This window comes from Tachyglossus aculeatus, assembly GCF_015852505.1.
Source record: "Tachyglossus aculeatus isolate mTacAcu1 chromosome 12 unlocalized genomic scaffold, mTacAcu1.pri SUPER_6_unloc_1, whole genome shotgun sequence".
Lineage (NCBI taxonomy): Eukaryota > Metazoa > Chordata > Mammalia > Monotremata > Tachyglossidae > Tachyglossus > Tachyglossus aculeatus.
The window spans coordinates 3827200-3849259 of NW_024044828.1; the positions used below are offsets into that span (position 1 = coordinate 3827200).

The 22060-nt window shown below is 48.1% G+C and overlaps 3 protein-coding genes across 13 annotated transcripts in view; 2 read left to right on the top strand and 1 right to left on the bottom strand.

Annotated features, from left to right (window-relative positions):
* Positions 1-5659, top strand: part of NAPEPLD (N-acyl phosphatidylethanolamine phospholipase D) — a 36806-nt gene extending 31147 nt beyond the window's left edge. For all 8 annotated transcript variants that reach the window (XM_038741507.1, XM_038741503.1, XM_038741510.1 and 5 more), the window contains 2 exons: positions 1047-1161; positions 3084-5659. In XM_038741507.1, the coding sequence (XP_038597435.1) occupies positions 1047-1161; positions 3084-3212 (244 nt within the window). In that variant the 3' untranslated portion in view covers positions 3213-5659. The remainder of the gene's footprint in view (positions 1-1046; positions 1162-3083) is intronic.
* ARMC10 (armadillo repeat containing 10) lies at positions 3189-19490 on the bottom strand. 3 transcript variants are annotated; one of them, XR_005448467.1, is made up of 7 exons: positions 19361-19490; positions 17868-18013; positions 15182-15316; positions 13865-14041; positions 10307-10378; positions 8246-8641; positions 3189-3254 (listed from the first exon to the last, which is right to left on the bottom strand). XR_005448467.1 is itself a non-coding variant. In XM_038741511.1 (6 exons), exons 1-6 carry the CDS (start codon positions 19488-19490, stop codon positions 8375-8377), a joined length of 927 nt encoding a protein of 308 aa, XP_038597439.1. In that variant the 3' UTR covers positions 7230-8374. The 3 variants fall into 3 exon arrangements, 1 of the variants encoding a protein (XP_038597439.1); XR_005448466.1 differs by having other exon boundaries at positions 3234-4922; XM_038741511.1 differs by lacking the exon at positions 3189-3254 and having other exon boundaries at positions 7230-8641.
* Positions 19491-21813: 2323 nt separating this feature from the next.
* Positions 21814-22060, top strand: part of FBXL13 (F-box and leucine rich repeat protein 13) — a 114226-nt gene continuing 113979 nt past the window's right edge. For both annotated transcript variants that reach the window (XM_038741486.1, XM_038741487.1), the window contains exon 1: positions 21814-21867. In XM_038741486.1, the coding sequence (XP_038597414.1) occupies positions 21814-21867 (54 nt within the window). The remainder of the gene's footprint in view (positions 21868-22060) is intronic.

Below are 22060 nucleotides of genomic sequence, written 5' to 3' on the forward strand. Positions count from 1 at the left end.
TCTTCTCCCATAGCTAGGGGGTGGGAGGCAGAGGAGGAGCCCGTGAAAGAGATGGAGAATGTACGGCCAGAGAGATAGGAGAACCAGGAGAGGACAGGGTCAGGGAAGCCAAGGTCAGATCATGTTTCCAGGAGAAAGGGACATTGTTGATGGCAGCTGAGAGGTGAAGGAGGATTAGGATGGAGTTAGAGGCTGTTGGATTTGGAAAGAAGATCATTGATGACCTTTGAGGGGGCTGTTTCTATGGTGTGAGGTTTACATGTCAGGGGTGGGCGGTATACGTAAACATATGCGGGTTTAAGAATTCACAATTTTTCATTGAACTATTTCTCCTATCACCCTTTAGAGTGGAATTTTCAGCCCCCACTTCAAATGCCTCTTTCAAAATTACTAGGGGCTAATCCTCATTCAGTTTTATTTTAGGATTTTCAAGAATTTTCAAGTTCTTTTCCCTGTGCTGTTTTTAATTCAGTTTCGTGGAATGAGAAATTGTGGGTTCTTTAGTAACTACAAGGCTTGCAAGCAAATGTCCCATTCAGTAAAAATTCTCAGTAAACTTTCTGGGTGCAGTTTATTCACATGATGGGGATTGTAGCGGCTGTGCCCTGTGGGTGAACTTGCCCGTGCTTGTCTCTGGCCACTGGAGTGGTCAGAGAGAAATAGAAAATATTAGATAGTGGAGTACGGGTATGGTGTAGGGAGGAAGACTATGAAGACAGAGGATGGCGGTGGGATTTTTGAGGAGGGAGCTGAAGGGCAGAAGAACTGCTCGGTATAATTTAGGGGAGGTGGCAGGGTGGGGAATTGACAGTATAACTTTGACTTGCCTGGAGGGCTCAACTGTCACGCCTGGGCTGGTTCCGGAAAGGAACCTAACTGATTACATGTAAGATTATGTGAAAATATGCCCCACGACTCAACCGTTCACAAGACAGCCACAGTTTCAAGGAATATAAACTCGGCTGTATCGTGGGTCTGTCTGCAGTCAGAATCTATTTTGCATTTAAAAGGCTACACTACCTATGGAACTAACTGTGTGTCGTTAGGTGGTTTATGAAATACCAGCATGTGGACCCAGAAGAGGCCGTGAGGATTCACATTGACGTTCAAAGCAAGAAGTCGGTTGCGATTCACTGGGGAACTTTTGCTTTAGCAAATGAGGTGAGTTTGAGCCAATTAAAGATATTGGAAAGTAACCCTAATGGATTCATTTCTGAGTGTTTCCCCAGCTAGATTGTAAGCTTCTTTGTAAGATTATTCTCTCGTATCACCCACCTGATAAGTGGTGGAGCTGGGATTCGAACCCACGACCTCTGACTCCCAAGCCCGGGCTCTTTCCACTGAGCCCCGCTGCTTCTCTAAGTGCTAAGTACTAAGCACTGTTTTAATGGGATGATTTAAAGATCAGGTGCTTGTTTTCTAAATAAGCGCCGTTTTCATGAAATCTGAGTGGCTTCGAAATGGTCCATTTTTAAAGCTGTCACCACTTTGAGTTTGTAGTAAAAGCGCTTGATGTCAGTGAGGATTTAGCAGCACTGAGAAGTAGAATTTTTGGCCTAATCGTTTCTTTTCATCCAGACCGTGCTCCAAAGAAGTAATGTTGATATATAAAGGCGGCACTGAAACGTTTGCATTGCTTTGTAATCAACCCTCGGATGAGCGATGTACCTGCTGGGAGTAATGTTCTTTAAAGGAATAGTTATTTATGACTCAGAGCTTTTTGAGATGGATGATAAAGAACATTAAATGCACCGATGAGTGCTGTATAATTCCAGGGGAAAACGAGGGAGCCAGCTACAGCATTGTACCTCCGCCATAAACTATCAAGTGGCACTGCCCTAGCTACTGAATTATGACTTTCTTCCTTTGTGCCCCGTGAATCCGAAAGGCATTATTTAAGTGGAAACTCCAAGTTGCACGGCTACATCTAACGCAGAAGCTGAAGAAAAGACAGTTCACCCTGTATATACCCGGAACACTTATTTCTCTGAATGCCTGTCTCCCCCTCTTGTGAGCTCCTTGTGAACAGGGGATGTGTCTACCAGTTCTGTTGTATTGTGCCCACCCAAGCACTTAATACAGTACTCTATATGCTAAGGCCTCAATAAATACCATCGATCGACTGATGGCTAAAACTTCCCAACGTGGATTGAATGGACTTAGCTCTGTAAGCTTGCTGTGGGCAGAAATTGTGTCTGGTATATTCCAAGTGTTTAGTACAGTGGTGTGCACACAGTAAGCACTCAGTAAATACAACTGATTGATTGATTTAGGGACTACTCAGATATGGGTTCCAATCCCAGCAGGGGCAGCTCAGCCCCATATCCTTTTCAGAAAGATGGAATTTATGGGCCATTCATTCAATCAAATCAGTGGTATTTACTGAGCATTTATTGTGTGCAGAGCACTGTACTGAGTGCCGAAGTTTGCCGTTGTGTCATGCAGTTCACCATTCTTCTTTTGCACATTCCTTTATTTCTGTGGAAGCAGATTTCAGTGATCGTTTGATTAGCTCCTTACAGACGGACCTATTTATAATCATTCCCTCCTCTTGTCAGTGTGCTGTGGATAATAGTTTGTTTTCCTTCCTCTGGTAGAGCTGTAGGGGTGTGGAAAGTAGAAGGGGTCTTTCTTGACCCTATGTGCCATCTGAAAACTAAGGCAACCTGTTATGATTCTTTGGGATTCTGTTTGATGCCAGTTTTTTTGTTTTTTAATGATACTTGTTAAATGCTTACTGAATGCCAGGCATTGTTCTAAATGCCAGGGTAGATACATGCTAATCAGTCCATGTCCCACATAGTGCGCACAGTCGTAATTCCCATTTTCCAGAAGAGGGTAACTGAGGCACAGAGGAAGGGAAGTAATAATAATAATAATGATGATGGTATTTGTTAAGCACTTACTATGTGCAAAGCACTGGAAGTGACTTGCTCAAGGTCACACAGCGGACAAGTGGCAGAGTGGGATTAGAACCCAGGTCCTTCTGACTCCCGGGCCCCAGGCTCTATCCATTAGGCCACAGAGCTGTTCCTCGGGCCTTCCCTTTGGTAATTTTTCTTCCCCTCTCTCCCTCGTGCCAGTATTACCTGGATCCCCCGGCAAAGCTGAGCGAAGCCCTAGAAAGGTATGGACTTAAAACCGAAGACTTCTTCGTCTTGAAGCACGGAGAATCCAGAGACTTAAATGTGGACGCCGACGCCTTTGAATGAATGTGGAAAACGAGGCCCGAATAAGTGTTGATGCATTTACAACTGAAATGCAAAATGAGAGACAGAATTTTACCGAAGGGTATGCTTCTCTTTACATTTGGAAACATCTTTTTTTTTTTAAAATCAGTGGGTAACACTTTGCAGAACAGGCAACCTACTTTGATTCCGGTTGTTGGTTAATGTGTACGCTGAACTAAGTGCTCAAAGGTGATGTAAATGCTCAGACTGACTGGAATAGAAGAGTCCAACCTGGTACTTTTTAGCAAGAACTTGCTCTTGAGCCATGAGGCTCTCTGGATGTAACCCTAGCATTTGCCTTCTTTTTTCATTTTTAGTTGAGGAGATAACCTCGGGGAGACATTATGTGAGGTTCACTAACACCTTTAGCTCTCATCTCTGCTTTGTGCCTTTATGCTGGCAGGAAAGGGCAAATGCCCCCTTGGATTAATTCACTGCCACCAACCCAAACCCACCAGGACAGTGAAGGGCTGGGGGAGCGTGAGCTGTGAAGGATCTCTGGCGAGCCATTAGAGTAGAAATCTGTCCTTCTGTCAGAAAACCTACATGTGTGACTGACCACAGGGAACTCCAAGACTTTAAAAGCTATGATTCGGTTTTTAGCCTCGTAGTCACTACTCGTGGGTGGCCAGTGTGGAAATAATGGTGGAAATCTAGTCTTCTCATTCACCACTTTCTCCATAAAACAGTTCTACTGATTTCTTCCGGCTGACATTTCCTCATCCCGTGGCCCATCTAGAGTCATTAAAATGAATTTGGTAATTTTTTTTTTTTTAACCTGGCATAGTTGAAATGACCTCATAGCCATTTTCTCTAACATGAAATACCTCTGATTTTTCTGGGTTTTATCAGGACGATTCTTCCTTTCATCCACCTCCCTAGGCGACAGTCTGGCTACGGCCTACATGAAGTACACATTCTTCGTTAGGTGACACGGGCCGAAAATTATAGCAGGGACTCAAAATGTGAGTTTGATGTTTTTTATGCTCTACCGTTTTCCTCATCTGTAATTGTTTGTTAGTTTTTATTTCTCCTTGTAGACTTGTAAGCTCCTTGAGGGTAGGGATCATTTTTAATCAAGTCTGTTGTACTGTACCCTTCCACAGCGCTTAGTACAGTGCTGTGCACACAGGAAGCGCTCGGTATTTATACGGCTGATCGATTGATGGAGCAGAAGGGGGAGGAAGCGGGCTCTCAAGGCCATTGCTGCAACCAAGGTTTATACTGCACTGGTGCCTGTGTGTGTATGAAGGAGAGAGTGTTTTTGCGTGTGTGTGTATGTGTGACAGTGTGCACGGGAGTGGGGGGCTGATTAGCTTGTATCTACTCCAGCAGGTAGAAGTGCTTGACACATAGTAAGTGCTAAACAACTACCACCATCATCACCAAATGCATAAAAGTGAATGTATCTAGGAAAGTGTGCATATGGGGTGTGTGTGTGTGTTTCTCTGCCTCTCCTCTAGCTTGTCCTTTAATGCCTTTCCCCACAACAGCATAAGAAATGAGTAAAGACGGTCCCGCTGGGAATTTCATTCAATTTACTATGTTCTTGGCTCTCTGGGACACGACTCGCATCCGTGCGGTTAGGAGGCTTGGTGAATGATGCCGGACGATTGGTGGGCAGACAAGGACGACCGCACATTACAACAAAATACTTCGCAGAATGTACACATCTGGCGTGGGATTCCGTTACTGGAGAAAAATCCAAGGAGGTCAAATGTTTAAGTGCAGGGAAGAAACGTGCCTTTTAAAGATGTAATGTCATTGCATCACTGATGTCTAGAAACTCGTTGCTGACCGGAATCTGGACCCTCCCCTATCATTTTTTCTCTCTTTCCTATTGTAATTTCTGTCCTTCATGTTTGCTTTGGGTGGCAAGAGGCTGCAAAGGCAGAAAGAAAAGACTGGCAAACCACCCTCTGCCACAGGGTAACTTCTAAGCATGACAGCTTTGAGACCCAAGCAGATTTGTAAGTGGGCCAGGTCCCTGTGGAGATGGAATGGACACTAGAACAGGAGTGGACCTTGCGTGAGGATGGGACTGGCTGTCGTGCTTCAGTTTTTTTCCAGGACTATTTGCCCCACTTTCTAGAAGTGATTAAAAAAACCTACTGGGCAGGCATAATCTTCAAACCCAAAGGGACAGTTTTAGGAATGCCTGAGAAACTCAGACTTTTTTTTCCCCCTCAAACTCTCACTCTCCTGACTTGCCCTTTGGTGTTTTTTTTTTTAAAAAAACCCAAAGTACTTTTAATCTCTACCTTAAGCACAAAGTCGGGAGTAAAGCTCACCGCTTTTGTTCTAGTTTGCTTATTGCTAAGCATGGAATGGGGTTGTGAATTTTCCTATTATAATACTGGGCTGAATGCATCCGTGTCAACGACTTGCCTTAGCTTATGAAATAAAACTTGTTACTAAGAAAGATGTCAGATATTGTTCCTGTCGTGTGATTTCTCATCTCCATACACATACATACATAGATACATACAAACATAGATTGCTCATCTCCATACAACAATCGGGGCATGCTGGAATCAGATTTATCCAGGTGTGCTTTCGATCAGTGCTTGGCACATTGTAAGCGCTTAACAAATACTATCATTATTATCTGCCTCATCTGTGCCTCGGTTGAACACACTGGATAAATGTACATGGCTGCTAGTACTCTTCGAAAGTGAAGTGGGGGATCAGGGAGGGTGCGGGGGCTTATCACAGTGCTTGGCACATAGTAAGCATTTAAATACGGCAATTCTTCCGGCCTAGACTTTAAACGGTATTGTTCCGGCTCTTCCAGGATCCGTGTCATTTTGCCAAATGTGGTTTTGTAAGTAAACCTCAATTGCATCGAAAATCCTTTGCTACTAAGTAAGGTGGTAGGAGCTGCTTGATTTCAATATTAGCTGATCCTCAGGTTGTCTGCCCCTCTGAAGTCAATATCACAGTAGACCCACAGAGTTTCACGGCTAGTGGATAAAGCACAAGACCTGGGTTCTAACCCCGGCTCTGCCACTTGTCTGCTGCGTAACCTTGGGCAAGTCACTTCACTTCTCTGGGCCTCAGTTCCCTCGTCTGTCAAATGGGGATTAAGAGCGTGGGCCCCGTATGGGACAGGGACTGTGTCCAACGTGATTAACTTGTATCTATCCAGTGCTTGGCCCATAGTAAGCGCTTAACAAGTACTATTATTATTCTTACTAGTATTATTATTAATAAATGGGAAGGGTCAGTCCATTATTCCACCAGCTGGGCGGCAAGTTTAGGTGGAGGTGTAGGGTGGTGCGGCAGCTGCTGAGCATGAGGCCAGTGGGCGCTACCCAGTAAGATCAACTGCCAAGTCCTCAGCCCGATGCCCCCCTGGTTGTGGGTTCGAGGGAGTTGGGCAGGAGAGCGGGGCAGAGAGGGGGAGTTTGGGTTGCCTTGGCTTTTTTCCTTCCCCCAGGGCAAAAGGGAAGGCTTTCTGTTGGTCAGGCTTGCCCCTTCTGGCTGCCATGGGAGAGTCCAGCGGTGACATGGAAAACGGGTCTGAGCCCCAACCAAGTGTGATGACACCAAGAATGAAAATGCTGCGGGCCGCACGCCATGGGCACCATCAGTCAGTCCCGCCCGGGGCAGCCAGTTGGAAATCCTTCGGCCTCCCATTCTTTCGTCCCCGTGAAAGCGATCCCGTGACCGGGACTCAAGAGTGCCGGAAACGAGTCCAGCAAGCTAAATTAAGTCTAGTGTTCCACGGCAAATATCGGGCAAGAAGGTTGATCCTTGAGAAAACAGCCCAACCGGTAAAATGGAGCCCCATTTTCTGCCCTCTCATGGAGGTGGGAGGGGCAGGGAGACGAGGGGGCTAACTTCTCCCCTGCCTCTACTGGGTGGAGAAACTGCACAGGAGAAGATGGCACTCGTGCCTGGGCCTTAAGGAAGGTGATGAGCTCTTTCTCAATCAATCAATCAATCAATCGTATTTATTGAGCGCTTACTATGTGCAGAGCACTGTACCAAGCGCTTGGGAAGTACAAATTGGCAACACATAGAGACAGTCCCTACCCAACAGTGGGCTCACAGTCTAAAAGGGGGAGACAATCGTGCCATCGTGCCCACCATCGTGCCCCCATCCACCCCATGGCGCCTGGCCAAGACGGCTTCCTTGTGTAGCACGGTGCAATCTGGAGTCTGATAATCCCTACCAGGCTCCCTAAAAACAGGCCCATGCGTCTCTCTGAAGGGCGCCCTGGAAGTTCCCCAAATCCCAAGCAGATACAGGAAATCTCCAGCCTCCCTTCTGGCCCAGGAGACCTGCCCAATCTGCCGCTTCTTTCTGCGGCGGCACGGTGGATGGAGGGTCCTCCCGGCTGTCCAGACCAGGTGGAAGCCCCTTTCCATCGCCCCATCGTAATCATCATCAATCGTATTTATTGAGCGCTTACTACGTGCAGAGCACTGTACTAAGCGCTTGGGAAGTACAAATTGGCAACATATAGAGACAGTCCCTACCCAACAGTGGGCTCACAGTCTAAAAGGCCCAGACACTGCGCATGGCGGCCCTGCTTAACCAATCAAGTCCAGGGAACCAGACCTGCATCTTCCATCATAATTTGGGCAGTCTTCCGTTACGAAATCTGGTGATAGGAAACCAAAATCATTCATGCACCGAAAGCCCCAGTGATCTCAAAAAGGCAGCCGGCACAGTACATTTTTATATATGGCTCAGCCTTGATCTTTAAAGTTTGCCCTAGCTTCTAAATATTCACAGCAGCAGCATCCGGATGTGCCCACACAGCAGACAAGTGGAGGAGCCAGGATTAGAACCTGGGTCCTTCTGGCTCCCAGGCCCAAGCTCTATCAGGTCATGCTGCTTCTCTAATAACTATTTTGGCAGATGGTCTCTACTTCCTTGCGCCCGTGGCAAGGGAGCATTCTGTCCTATCCTTAGAGCCAACGCAGGTAAGACCAAGAGCAAAGGAAGATCGGAGATTGTCCTGCATCTAACGGCAGATGAGCCGACAGAGGATGGCGAAACCTACCTCGGGATACCTCAGAAAACGGGTTGTCCCCACACACCTCACTCGCACCGGGCTTCAGAAGGGCCATTTCCTCCTCAGTTTTGCCCCCCTGGGAACTCCGGGAAGAGTCCTCCGGGAACGTCTGATGGGTCACATCCCAACGGCTGTGATCCTGGCGATTTGCTCTCTCACTTCTGGGTCGGGATGGTGGGTCAAAGCAGTCAGTTTCTGGGCGCCCAGGCCAGTCTCTCCATACAGGAGAGCAAAAAGCGAATCCTCGGAGAGCGGACGCCGACGAGCCGTGACGACCTCCTCGCGGCCCACGTGGTCATTTAAATTGGCGACCAGCCTAACGACGCGAAGGAGGACCTCTCGCGCCACGCTGCCGTTGAAGAGGGAAATCAGAGACGGAGGTGCCTGAGGAGGAACGACGAAAGGAAGGATTATCTTCTCCTACCCACCTCCACGAACCATTTCCCTAGTATGTCTTTTGGACCACAAGACTCGGGTACAATACTGGTGCAGCAGAATGTTAAAATTCATTTTGGTAGTAACAGTAAAAATATGTCTTTTGGACCACAAGACTCAGGTACCCGTTGCGGGCGGGGAATGTCTTTATTACTGTATTGTACTTTCCAAGCGCTTAGTACAGTGCTCTGCACACAGTAAGCACTCAATAAATATCACTGAGTGAGTGAGGTACAAATTCATTTTGGTAGCAATAGTAAAATATGTCTTTTGGACCAGAAGACTCAGGTACAATACTGGTGCAGCAAAATGTTAAAATTCATTTTGGTAGTAATAGTAAAAGAGCTCTGCCTCTTGACAGCTGTGTGACTTTGGGCAAGTCACTTCTCTGTGCCTCAGTTACCTCATCTGCAAAACGGGGATTAAGGCTGTGAGCCCCACATGGGACAACCTGATAACCTTTGTATCCACCCCAGTGCTTAGAACAATGCTCAGCACATAGTAAGCGCTTAACACCACTATTATTTATTATAATAATGGTTTTTGGTTAAGCACTCACCATGTGCCAGGCACTGTACTAAGCACTCGAGTAGATACAAGCTAATCAGGTTGGACACAGTCCCAAATGGGGCTCAAAATCGTAATCTCCATTTTACAGATGAGAGAACTGAGGCCCAGAAAAGTGAAGTTCCTTGCCCAAGGTCACACAGCAGACAAGTGGAGGAGCTGGGATTAGAACTCATGACCTTCTACTCCTAGGCCCATGCCCTCTCCCCTAGGCCACACTAAAAGGGCTTGCGAGAATACAACAGAGGTGGTAGACAAGTTCCCTGCCCATAAGGGAAGATATCAGGTTAGACCCAATCAGAGAAGCAGTGTTGCCTAGTGGATAGAGCAGGGCCCTGTAAATCAGAGGACCTGGGTTCTAATCCTGACTCTGCCACCTGTCTGCTGTGTGATCTTGGGCAAATCACTTCACTTCTCTGGGCCTCAGTTCCCAGAACTGGAAAATGGGGATTGAGACATGTGAGACAGGGACTGTGTCCAACCTGCTTCGCTTGTCTCCACCCCAACACTTAAACCAGTGCTTAAAACACAAAGTAAGCACTTAACAAGTACCGTTATTATTTGTTATTATTTTTAATTATTAAAATGGGAATGAAGACTGGGAGCCCCATACGGGACAGGGCCTGTGTCCAACCTGATTCGTTTGTATCTCCTCCAGCACTTAGTATAGTGCCAGCACATAAGCGCTTAACAAGTATCATAAAAAAAAAAACCAAAACAACAACAGAGCTTACAGACTGGAGGAGGGGAAGAGATTCAAAGCATTTCATCAATCTTTTACAGGACAGGGGAGAAAAAGGTTGACAATCTACCAGAAGGACAACCAGTCAACAATCAAAATAGCTTAGAATCAGGCAATAGCATGTTCAGTATTTCTTCACAGCTCTGACGTAGCATTCATTCCCTTGACAAAGAACAGTTTCCGTCTACTGCGTTCCCACAATCTTTCCAAATTTTTATCAAGCTTCTTCCTGGATCAGTTTGACAATCACCTCTCCAGGCGTTTTCAGCGTGCCACGATTAAAATAAAACTGAGAAAGCCTTTACCTGGGCGCTGAGAAGCTCTTTGGTCATGGCTGGATTCGCAGACAAATTCACAAGCACTTTCAAAACTTGAACCTGAAATTAAGAGCAAACGAGCCATTCAATTTCTCTTCCACAGGCGAACGGGAATTTAAGCCCCTCACTAAGGGGCAGGGTGGGGCAAGTGGTGACTTATTCAAGACCAGAGAATCGAAAAGCACACCTGCAGACTTAGTTCCCTGTAAATTCGTCCCTTACTTGCTCTCCAGCCTTGCCCAGGGACAGTTACTAGAATTGACAAATACGGTCAGCATCAGGGGGCCACTTTCATAGGCCAGAACAAAAAAAAAAATAGGCAGGAAAAAAAAATAAAGATTTTCCAACGTTTGAGTTCGCCTCCCTCCCGCTTTCAATTTGAAAAACGTCTGAAATTCAGTGATTTACAGATAGGTTTGTGCTCTCTGCCCAGCCTTTAAAAATCCTTTGGGTTGTCTCCAATATGAAGCAAATTCTCAGCACAGTGCTCGGCAAATAGTAAGCGCTCACTAAATACCATTATTGATGATGATAATGCTACTAACTGTGGTATTTGTTACGTACTTACTATATGCCAAGCACCTGTACTGAGCACCGGGGTAGATACAAGATGATCAGGTCCCACATGGGGCTCACAGTCTAAGGAGGAGGGAGAACTGGTATTGAATCCCCATTTTACAGACAAGGAAACAGACAACTGAAGTGACTTGCCCAAGGTCACACAACAGACACATGGCAGAACCGGGGCTAGAACCCAGGTCCTCCGACCCCCAGCCCCATGCTCTTTCCACTAGGCCACGCTGCCTAAATTCAGTTGGCAGTTCCTGCCTCCCTCATCTGAGTCAGTAATCAATCAATCGTATTTATTGAGTGCTTACTATGTGCAGAGCGCTGTGCTAAGCGCTTGGGAGAGCACAGTACAACAGAATTGGACACGTTCCCTGCCCATAATGAGCGTACAGTCTTATTAAGGTTATGATACACAGGCCACTGTAGCAAGCATCAGAAAGATATACAACAGCACTGATCCAGGCCCGATCCTTGGCCCAGGAGGGTCAGGGAGGATGCCAAGAGGGAGAAGACTGTCTTATTATTATTATTATTATCAATAATAATAATAATAATGATGGTATTTGTTAAGCACTTACTATGTGCCAGGCACTGTTTTAAGTGCTGGGGTAGATACATGATAAACAGGTTGGACACAGTCCCTGTCCCACATAGGACTGTACTTCCCAAGCGCTTAGTACAGTGCTCTGCACACAGTAAGCGCTCAATGAATACGATTGATGATGATGATGCTGACTCACAGTCTTAATCCCCATTTTCCAGATGAGGGAACTGAGGCCCAGAGAGGTGACTTGCCCAAGGTCACACATCCAATGAGTGGTGGAGCTGGGATTAGAACCCATGACCTTCTGACTCCCAAGCCCAGGCTCCATCGCCTGGGCCAAGCTGCTCAGAAAAGCAAGCCAATAATAATAATAATAATAATAATGTTGGCATTTGTTAAGCGCTTACTATGTGCAAAGCACTGTTCTAAGCGCTGGGGGGGGTACAAAGTGATCAGGTTGTCCCACGTGGGGTTCACAATCTTAATCCCCATTTTTACAGATGAGGTAACTGAGGCTCAGAGAAGTTAACTGACTTGCCCAAGGTCACACAGCAGACACGTGGCGGAGCCGGGATACGAACCCATGACCTCTGACTCCAAAGTCCGTGCTCTTTACCACTGAGCCACGCTGCTTCCCTAATTCTTCAATAGTGAGAGCAGTGACAGTTGCCATTCACCCCTGGGGAGGGGAGAAGGGAAGATGGGGCGGACCTTGTTCTCCTCAGCTCTTGCTCCCTGCTCTGCTCCTCCACAACCCTCCGAACGCCCTAACCGCCTGGGGGGTCAGGTGGACGTTTTTGCTTCATCTTTCCTGATGTGTCTCTTGCCAATCCCTGCCCGCTTTCTTCCCACGGCCCCCTTGGGGGGCAAGGATTGGGTCTCCACCTCATCTGGGAATCTGTCTTCCACTTACCAACCTACACTGCACCATTTGTGCGGATCTTAAAACAGCAGAAGAGCGTCCACCAGATCACGCACAGGCGGCCTCGGAAAAACAACCACCCGGGGGGATATTTGCTCGACAACAATCCGGCTGTCTCAGGGCCCATAAAGTTAGTCAGATGCGCCAGCAGCCGTGAATCACGGGTCTAAACGCCCCGTGTTGACCGTCCGCCACAGGCCCTGGATTTATAGGAGTTGGGCAGACAGGGGAACAAGGTTCCTCGGGTCCCACTTGGAGATTAAACAAACACTACTTCGGTTTTGACGGGGAAGTTTGAAGGGTGATATAACTTTGTGCTGCTGTTCTCCGCTGGAAGCAAAAAAGCACCATTTTGTGGTGGTGATAAGTTTTAACTTTGACCTAGAGACCCTTCCTATGTCTCTTTCCCCAACCCCCCCCCCCCCCCCCCCCCCCCGGAAAAAAGTGGTATTCGTTAAGCTCTTTCTACGTGCCAAACACTGTATTAAGCACCGGGTTAGATACAAGATAATCGGGTTGGACGCAGTCCCTGTCCCTTGGCTGGTTCACATTCTAAGCAGGAGGGAGAACGGATAATTAGTGTGTCATTGGATGGTGTTGACTTCTGTGCCTCAGTTACCTCATCTGTTAAATGGGGATGAAGACTGTGAGCCCCACACGGGACAATCTGATCACCTTGTATTCATTCAATCGTATTTATTGAGCGCTTACTGTGTGCAGAGCACTGAACTAAGCGCTTGGGAAGTACAAGTTGGCAACATATAGAGACGGTCCCTACCCAACAGCGGGTTCACTTGTATCCTCCCCAGCGCTTAGAACAGTGCTTTGCACACTGTAAGCACTTAACAAATGCCATCATCATCTACCCCAGCACTCAGATCAGTGCCTGGCACATGGTAATTGCTTAAATACCATATTAACAATAGCAACCAAAAAAACGGGGACTTAATTCCCATTTTACAGAAGCACTGAGAAGTGACTTGCCCAAGGTCACGCAGCAAGTCCTCTGAGTCCCAGGCCCGTGCTCCTTCCCCTAGGCCACGCTGCTTCCGCCTCACTCTCCTCTCTCCCACTCTCCATCACATTCTTTTGCCAACCAGGTCACCCACTGACGTGTGTCGGAGCAGGATTAGAACCCAGGTCTTCTGACTCCCGACCCGCGCTCTTTCCACTACACACCTTCAACAGACCCCTCTCCCACACCTCTTCTCGGAGCCTTTAAATAAGCCGCAATTTCCTAGCAATTCTGAACGATACTTATAAAAAGTGACACATTTTTTCAAATTTCTGATATTTTCTCCCTCCTTCCTACGCTGAGCCCCATGTTGGACAGGGACTGTGTCTAACCGGATTCACTTGTACCTACCCCAGCGCTTGGTACACTGCTTGGCACGTAATAAGCACCCGCTGTTATTATTAGAGAACTAGTGATGATTTTCTGAGCCAGGGAAAGCAGCTCAGGAAAATGACGGGTAAGTGGTTTCTCCCATAGTCGGACCCATTTTCATACCTGGGTGTTTTCATTTCCTGCTGAGAGCAGATGGAGGAAGTCGGAAATCGAATCCGACACCAGGTGCTGGTAGTCGTTGGTGACGGACATGTTGGTCAATAATCGCAGTCCGGCTAGCTGGAGCGCTGAGTTCAAAGGAGAGGACAGGGTCTCCTCGCAGACTTTGCCGACGAACACCTGGGGGAAACACAAGACGGGGGGAAACCCCGGAATCCTAATTCGAATCCCCTAATTCTAACCCACAGGGCCAGGGGAGGACACGTTGGCCAGGGCAAGGACAGAACAGAAGCAGCGTGGGCGAATGGAAAGAGCACGGGCCTGGGTTCTAATCCCGGCTCCGGCACGTCTCTGCTGTGTGACCTTGGAAAAGTCACAATTTCTCTTGCCCACATTTTCCTCACCTGTAAAATGGGAATTAAAAACCCATTCCCCCTCCCTCTTAGACTGTGAGCCCCGCGTGGTACAGGGACTCTGTCCACCCTGATTATCTTCTATCTTTCAAGAACTTAGTACGGTTCTTTGCATTCAGAAAGCGCTCAATAAATGCGACTGAATTGAATTCCCCAGCGCTCAGTACAGGGCTCGTCGCAGAGCAAATGCTTCACGAACACCAGAGGATTTGCCATCATCCTTGACACTTGGCTTTCCTTCACCTCTCACACTCAACCTTCTGCCAAATCCTGCTGGCTCTTCCTCCCAGATCTACTTCTTCCTCTCCACCAAAAAAACTAAGTTCTGGTCATAGCACAGCTAGGATTTCGCATCAGCCTCGATCAATTAATCGTATTTATTGAGCGCTTACTGACTAAGCGCTTGGGAGAGTACAATATACCAGAGTTGGTAGACACGTTCCCTGCCCACAGCGAGTTTGTAGAGTTTACAGCCTCCTCACAGTTCATTCATTCAATCGTATTTATTGAGCGCTCACTGTGTGCAGAGCACTGTACTAAGCGCTTGGGAAGTACAAGTCGGCAACACATAGAGCCTTCAACCTTCCTTGCTTCTCTTTTTACGGTATTTGTTAAGCACTGACTATGTGCCAGGCACTGTTCTAAGTGCTAGCGTGGATATAAGCCAATCTGATTGAACACAGTCCCTGTCCCGCGTGGGGCTCACATTTTACAGGTGAGGGAACTGAGGCCCAGAGAATTAAAGTGACTTGCCTAAGGTCACACAGCAGACAAACGACAGAACTGGTATTAGCACCCATGACCTTCTGATTTCCAGGCCCATGCTCTATCCACTAAGCCAGAATCCTTCTCAATAAAGTACTTAATAAACACCAATGACTGCTTTGTCGTTCTTCAGGCAACTTACCTTAATCTCTTCCTGATTTCGCAAATTCATGCTCAGGTTATTGAGGGCATCTAAGGCCTTCTCCTTCACCTTGGGGGTGGGATCGTCGAGCAGGTTCCCAATAGCCGGGAGGCCTCCAAAATCCCGTATGATTTCCTGAAACGGAAAGCCCCGGTCATTAGTCCAAGTCCAATCTGTTTGCACTCTTCCCTTGAATTCCTTGCACACTCATAGGAAATGGATCATTTTTGGGGCCTGAGGTGAGGATTGGTGTCAGAGTTTTGCCAAACTTAAAATGCATTCCCTATCAAACTCTGGTGGGGAGGGACAGCTCATTATGGAGCACTTTGTGGAATCAATCAGTCGGTGGTATTTATCAAGTGGTTACTCTGTGCAGAGCACTGTGCTAAGTGCCTGGGAGAGCATAATACAACAGAATTAGCAGGTACGTTCCCTGCCCGTAACGAGCTTACCGTCTAGAGGGAGAGACAGACATTAATACGAATGATATACATAATTTAAAGAGAATTATGTACGTGCTGTGGGGCTGGGGTGAATATCACCTGTCCAAAGGTTACAGAACCAAGTTCACAGATGAGGCGGAAGGGCAAGCAAGCCGGGGAAAAGAGGATTTAACCGCGAAGGTCTTCTTGGAAGAGATGGGACCCTAATAATGTTTCCAAGGTGGGGGAGAGTGGTGGTCTGGCGTGTATGGAGGGGGATGGAATTCCAGGCCAGGGGAAGGATGTGGGAAAAGGATCGGCAGTGGGATAGAAGAGATTGGGGCATGGCAAGTAAGTGGGTCCTAAGGGAGTGGGGTGTGTGAGCTGGGCTGGAGTAGATCACTGTGGTGACAATAATAATAATAATAATAATAATGGCATTTATTAAGAGCTTTCTATGTGCAAAGCACTGTTCTAAGCGCTGGGGAGGTTACAAGGTGATCAGATTGTCCCACGGGGGGCTCCCAGTCTTCATTCCATTTTACAGATGAGGGAACGGAGGCCCAGAGAAGTGCAGCGACTTGCCCAAAGTCCCACAGCTGACAAGTGGCAGAGCCGGGATTTGAACCCATGACCTCTGACTCCAAAGCCCCTGCTCTTGCCACTGAGCCACGCTGCTTCTCCACCCCACTTAAGAGGGGGGTGAGATGATTGAGGGGGTTTAAAGCCAATGGCGAGGAGTTTCCGTTTGATGTGGCGGTGGGTGGGCAACCACTGCAGGTTTTTGCAGAGTGGGGAGACACAGACAAGGACAAAACTAAGTGAAACCCAAGGCAGCCTGAGAGAGAGGATCCAACCCCATCTCTGATCCAATGTATGCACCTCTAAAGCAGTGTGGCTCAGTGCAAAAAGCAAGGGCTTTGGAGTCAGCGGTCATGGGTTCAAATCCTGGCTCTGCGTGACTTTGGGCACGTCACTTCACTTCTCTGGGCCTCGGTTACCTCATCTGTAAAATGGGGATTAAAACTGTGAGCCCCCCGTCGGACAACCTGATCACCTTGGAACCTCCCCAGCGCTTAGAACAGTGCTATGCATATAGTAAGCCCTTAACAAATGCCATCATTATTATTATTAAAGGTCTGCATGGTATGATAATAGTAATGATAACATTTGTTAAGCGGTTACTGTGCGCAGAGCACTGTTCTAAGCGCCGGGGGGGATACAAAGTGATCAAGTTGTCCCACGTGGGGCTCACGGTCTTAATCCCCATTTTACAGATGAGGTAACTGTGGCTCAGAGAAGTGAAGCGACTTGCCCAAGGTCATAAATGGTACTTATCCCCCTCTCAGGATGGCACCTGGAGAGTTTCCAGTACTCTACCCGTCTCAGCTACGGGCTACTTAATCCATTCCTAACTTGGACGGTGACTAGCGAGTGGAAGGCGATCCGCTACAAGCCAAAACTCATCTGGGCTGGGCAGCAGCGGCATGGGAGAGTCAAGGGCGGAGACTCATGTTTATCGTCTGGAAGGAGGCAGTGGTAAACCACTTCCTTATTTCTACCAAGAAAACTCTGGAAACACTACCGGAATAACTGCCGGTGGGAGTGTGGGCGTTCTAGGAGAGACGTGTCCATGGAGTCACTATTGGTCAATCAATCAATCGTATTTATTGAGCGCTTACTGTGTGCAGAGCACTGTACTAAGCACTTGGGAAGTACAAGTTGGCCACATATACAGTCCCTACCCAACAGTGGGCGGAGATGACTCGACAGCATAAGCCAAGGTGGCACTTGTTAAGCATTTACAACGCGCCAAGCACTGTTCTAAGCACTCAGGTAGATACGAGTTAACCGCCACTCATTCTGGATTCAGACCGGAGGGGAAGGAAAGAGAAGGGAGGGCTTCCACATGTTGCCAACTTGTACTTCCCAAGCGCTTAGTACAGTGCTCTGCACACAGTAAGCGCTCAATAAATACGATTGATTGATTGATTGATCATCATCAATCGTATTTATTGAGCGCTTACTATGTGCAGAGCACTGTACTAAGCGCTTGGGAAGTACAAATTGGCAACATATAGAGACAGTCCCTACCCAACAGTGGGCTCACAGTCTGAAAGGGGGAGACAGAGAACAAAACCAAACATACTAACAAAATAAAATAAATAGAATAGATATGTACAAATAAAATAGAGTAAAAAAATATGTACAAACATATATACATATATGGATATTGATGGATTGATCGATTCCACACCACTTACCTGGTTGGCTGAGAAGGCGGCACTGTTGCCCAAAGTGATCAAGGCTTTCTCCCGAACGAGCGGATCCTCAGCCTCGAGCAAACGAATGAGTTTCTGCAAATCCTGCGCTTCTAGACTACCGGGTGATTTGGGAATGTTGGCGTTACCTGTTAGTGTAAGAATTAAAAAAAACCCAAGTCTTTTTTTAAATTTCTCCAGAGAAGTTTAATTTCTAGAAATTTAATTTAATTTCTAGAGAAGCAGCGTGGCTCACTGGAAAAAGCATGGGCTTGGGAGTCAGAGGTCATGGGTTCAAAGCCCCACTCCGCCAACTGTCAGCTGTGTGACCTTGGGCAAGTCACTTAGCTTCTCTGTGCCTCAGTTCCCTCATCTGAAAACGGGGATTACAACTGTGAGTCCCACGCGGGACCACCTGATCACCTTGTATCCTCCCTTAGAGCTTAGAACAGTGCTTTGCACATAGTAAGTGCTTAACAAATGCCGTTATTATTATTATTAGTTACAAAATTATGGTTTCACTGCCGAATTGTACCAGCGTGACTCGGTGGAAAGAGCACGGGCTTTGGAGCTGGAGATCATGGGTTCGAATCCCGGTTTCGCCACATGTCTGCTGTGTGACCTTGGGGAAGTCACTTAACTTCTCTGTGCCTCAGTTACCTCATCTGTAAAATGGGGATTAAGACTGTGAGCCCCACGTGGGACAACCTCATTACCTTGTTTCCCCTCCCCAGCGCTTAGAACAGTGCTTTGCACATAGTAAGCGCTTAACAAATGCCATTTTTATTATTATTATTAGACCCCCCCGGCGCCCCCCACCCCGCCCCGCGCATGCGCACATAGACCCCCAAGGCGCCCCCCACACCCCCGCGCATGCGCACACAGACCCCAAGGCGCCCCCCCCACAGCCCCGCACACGCGCAGACCCCTGAAGCAACCCCCCCACCCCACGCATGCGCACATAGACCCCCTAGGCGCCCCCCACCTCAGCCCCGCGCACGCACAGACACCTGAAGCAACCGCCCCCCAACCCCTCGCATGCGCACACAGACCCCCTAGGCGCCCCCCACCTCAACCCCGCGCACGCGCAGACACCTGAGGCAACCCCCCCCCAACCCCGCGCATGCGCACATAGACGCCCAAGGCGCCCCTCCCCCTCAGCCCCGCGCAGACACCTGAAGCAACCACCTCCAACCCCGCGCATGCGCACATAGACCCCAAAGGCACTCCCCCACCTCAGCCCCGCGCACGCGCAGACACCTGAAGCAACCCCCCCCAACCCCGCGTATGCGCACCTAGACCCCCAATGCGCCCCTACACAGCTCCGCGCACGCGCAGACACCTAAAGTAACCTCCCCCAACCCCGCGCATGCGCACATAGACCCCCAAGGCGCCCCCACCACAGCCCCGCGCACGCGCAGACACCTGAAGCAACCCCCCGCCCAACGCCCCGCGCATGCGCACACAGGCTCCGCCGCCGGCCCAGGCCTTCTCACCTGGCCTGACGGGGCGGCCCGAGAAGCCTCTGCCGCGCTCGTGCCGCGCCAGCCGGTAGGCGCAGTAGCAGGCTCCTGCCCCCAACACTGCGCCCCACAACCACACCGACGCACGCGCCGCCGTCCCCATCTTCCGGCGCACGCCCCGCCCCCTTTCCTCCGGAATCCGCCCCTTCCGGCGTATTCCCCGCCCCCTTTCCCCGGGACACGCCCCTTCCGGCGCACGCCACGCCCCCTTAACCACCGGGACCCGCCCCTTCCGGCTCACGCCACGCCCCCTTTTCCTCCGGGATCCGCCCCTCCCATTCGTCTAGCCACCCCCCCCCGGGAGATATTCATTCATTCATTCATTCATTCATTCATTCATTCATTCATTCAATGAGACATTCATTCATTCATTCATTCATTCATTCATTCATTCATTCAATCGTATTTATTGAGCCCACTGTTGGGTAGGGACCATCTCTGTATGTTGCCAACTTGTACTTCCCTAGCGCTTAGTACAGTGCTCTGCATTCATTCATTCATTCAGTCGTATTTATTGAGCCCACTGTTGGGTAGGGGCCTTCTCTATATCTTGCCAACTTGGACTTCCCAAGCGCTTAGTACAGTGCTCTGCATTCATTCATTCATTCATTCAATCGTATTTATTGAGCCCACCGTTGGGTAGGGACTGTCTCTATATCTTGCCAACTTGTACTTCCCAAGCGCTTAGTACAGTGCTCTGCATTCATTCATTCATTCATTCAATCGTATTTATTGAGCTCACTGTTGGGTAGGGGCCTTCTCTATATCTTGCCAACTTGGACTTCCCAAGCGCTTAGTACAGTGCTCTGCATTCATTCATTCATTCATTCAATCGTATTTATTGAGCCCACCGTTGGGTAGGGACTGTCTCTATATCTTGCCAACTTGTACTTCCCAAGCGCTTAGTACAGTGCTCTGCATTCATTCATTCATTCATTCAATCGTATTTATTGAGCCCACTGTTGGGTAGGGACCGTCTCTCTATCTTGCCAACTTGGACTTCTCAAGCGCTTAGTACAGTGCTCTGCATTCATTCATTCATTCAACCGTATTTATTGAGCGCTTACTGTGTGCAGAGCACTGTACTAAGCGCTTGGGAAGTACAAGTTGCAACATCTAGAGACGGTCCCTACCCAACAGGGGGTTCACAGTCTAGAAGGGAGAGACAGACAGCAAAACAAAACATATTAACCAAATAAAATAAATAGAATAAATATGTACAAATACAATAAATAAATAGAGTAATAAATACGTACCTCCCACTCCGAACAGATCTCCGAGTTCCTGAGCGATAATTCCCAACTGGACTTGGTGGGAGCCCTTGTCCCCTCCCTCTGTAGTCATTCATTCAATCACATTTATTGATTTTTTAGACTGTGAGCCCACTGTTGGGTAGGGACTGTCTCTATATGTTGCCAACTTGTACTTCCCAAGCGCTTAGTACAGTGCTCTGCACACAGTAAGCGCTCAATAAATACGATTTATTTATTTATTTATTTATTGAGCGCTTACTGTGTGCAGAGCACTGCACTAAGCGCTGCCCAGGACAGAGGATAAGGCAATACTTACCCCGACTCTTAGAAAATAGGATTTGAGCCACAGTGATAATCCTTCTCTTTTCCCTTGAGCATTCCATTTCACTAAGCGCTCAATAAATGCGATTGAGTGAATGAATGGATTGAGCCCTACTCAATTCAAGGCCCTACTGAGAGCTCCCCTCCTCCAGGAGGCCTTCCCAGACCAAGTCCCCTCCTTCCTCTCCCCCTCCTTCCCCTCCCCACAGCACCTGTATATATGTATATATGTTTGTATGTATTTATTACTCTATTTATTTTATTTGTACATGTTTATTCTATTTATTTTATTTCGTTAATACGTTTGGTTTTGTTCTGTGTCTCCCCCTTCTAGACTGTGAGCCCACTGTTGGGTAGGGGCCGTCCCTATATGTTGCCAACTTGTACTTCCCAAGCGCTTAGTACAGTGCTCTGCACACAGTAAGCGCTCAATAAATCATCATCATCATCATCATCAATCGTATATATTGAGCGCTTACTATGTCTAGAGCACTGTACTAAGCGCTTGGGAAGTACAAATTGGCAACATATAGAGACAGTCCCTGCCCAACAGTGGGCTCACAGTCTAAAAGGGGGAGACAGAGAACAAAACCAAACATACTAACAAAATAAAATAAATAGGAGAGATATGTACAAGTAAAATAAATAAATAGATAAATAAATAGAGTAATAAATATGTACAATAAATACGATTGAAAGAATGAATGAGTGAAGGGGCGTGTGTCCTGGAGGCGCTGGGCCTCCGCCCCTTTCCTCCCCCGTTGCTAAGGGCCCGGCCCGTTGCTAAGGGCCCGGCTGGACGCTGGGCCATCTCGGGGGGCAGCCGGGGGGCTGACGGACCCCCCTCCCGCCATGTCTTTCCACAAAGACTACATGAGGCGGCACCACCTCCCTCAGATCTATGAGGTACCGCCGCCCCCCACCTTTCTCTCCTCCAGGAGGCCTTCCCAGACTGAGCCCCTTCCTTCCTCTCCCCCTCGTCCCCCTCTCCATCCCCCCCATCTTACCTCCTTCCCTTCCCCACAGCACCTGGATATATGTTTGTCCATATTTATTACTCTATTTATTTTACTTGTACCTATCTATTCTATTTATTTTA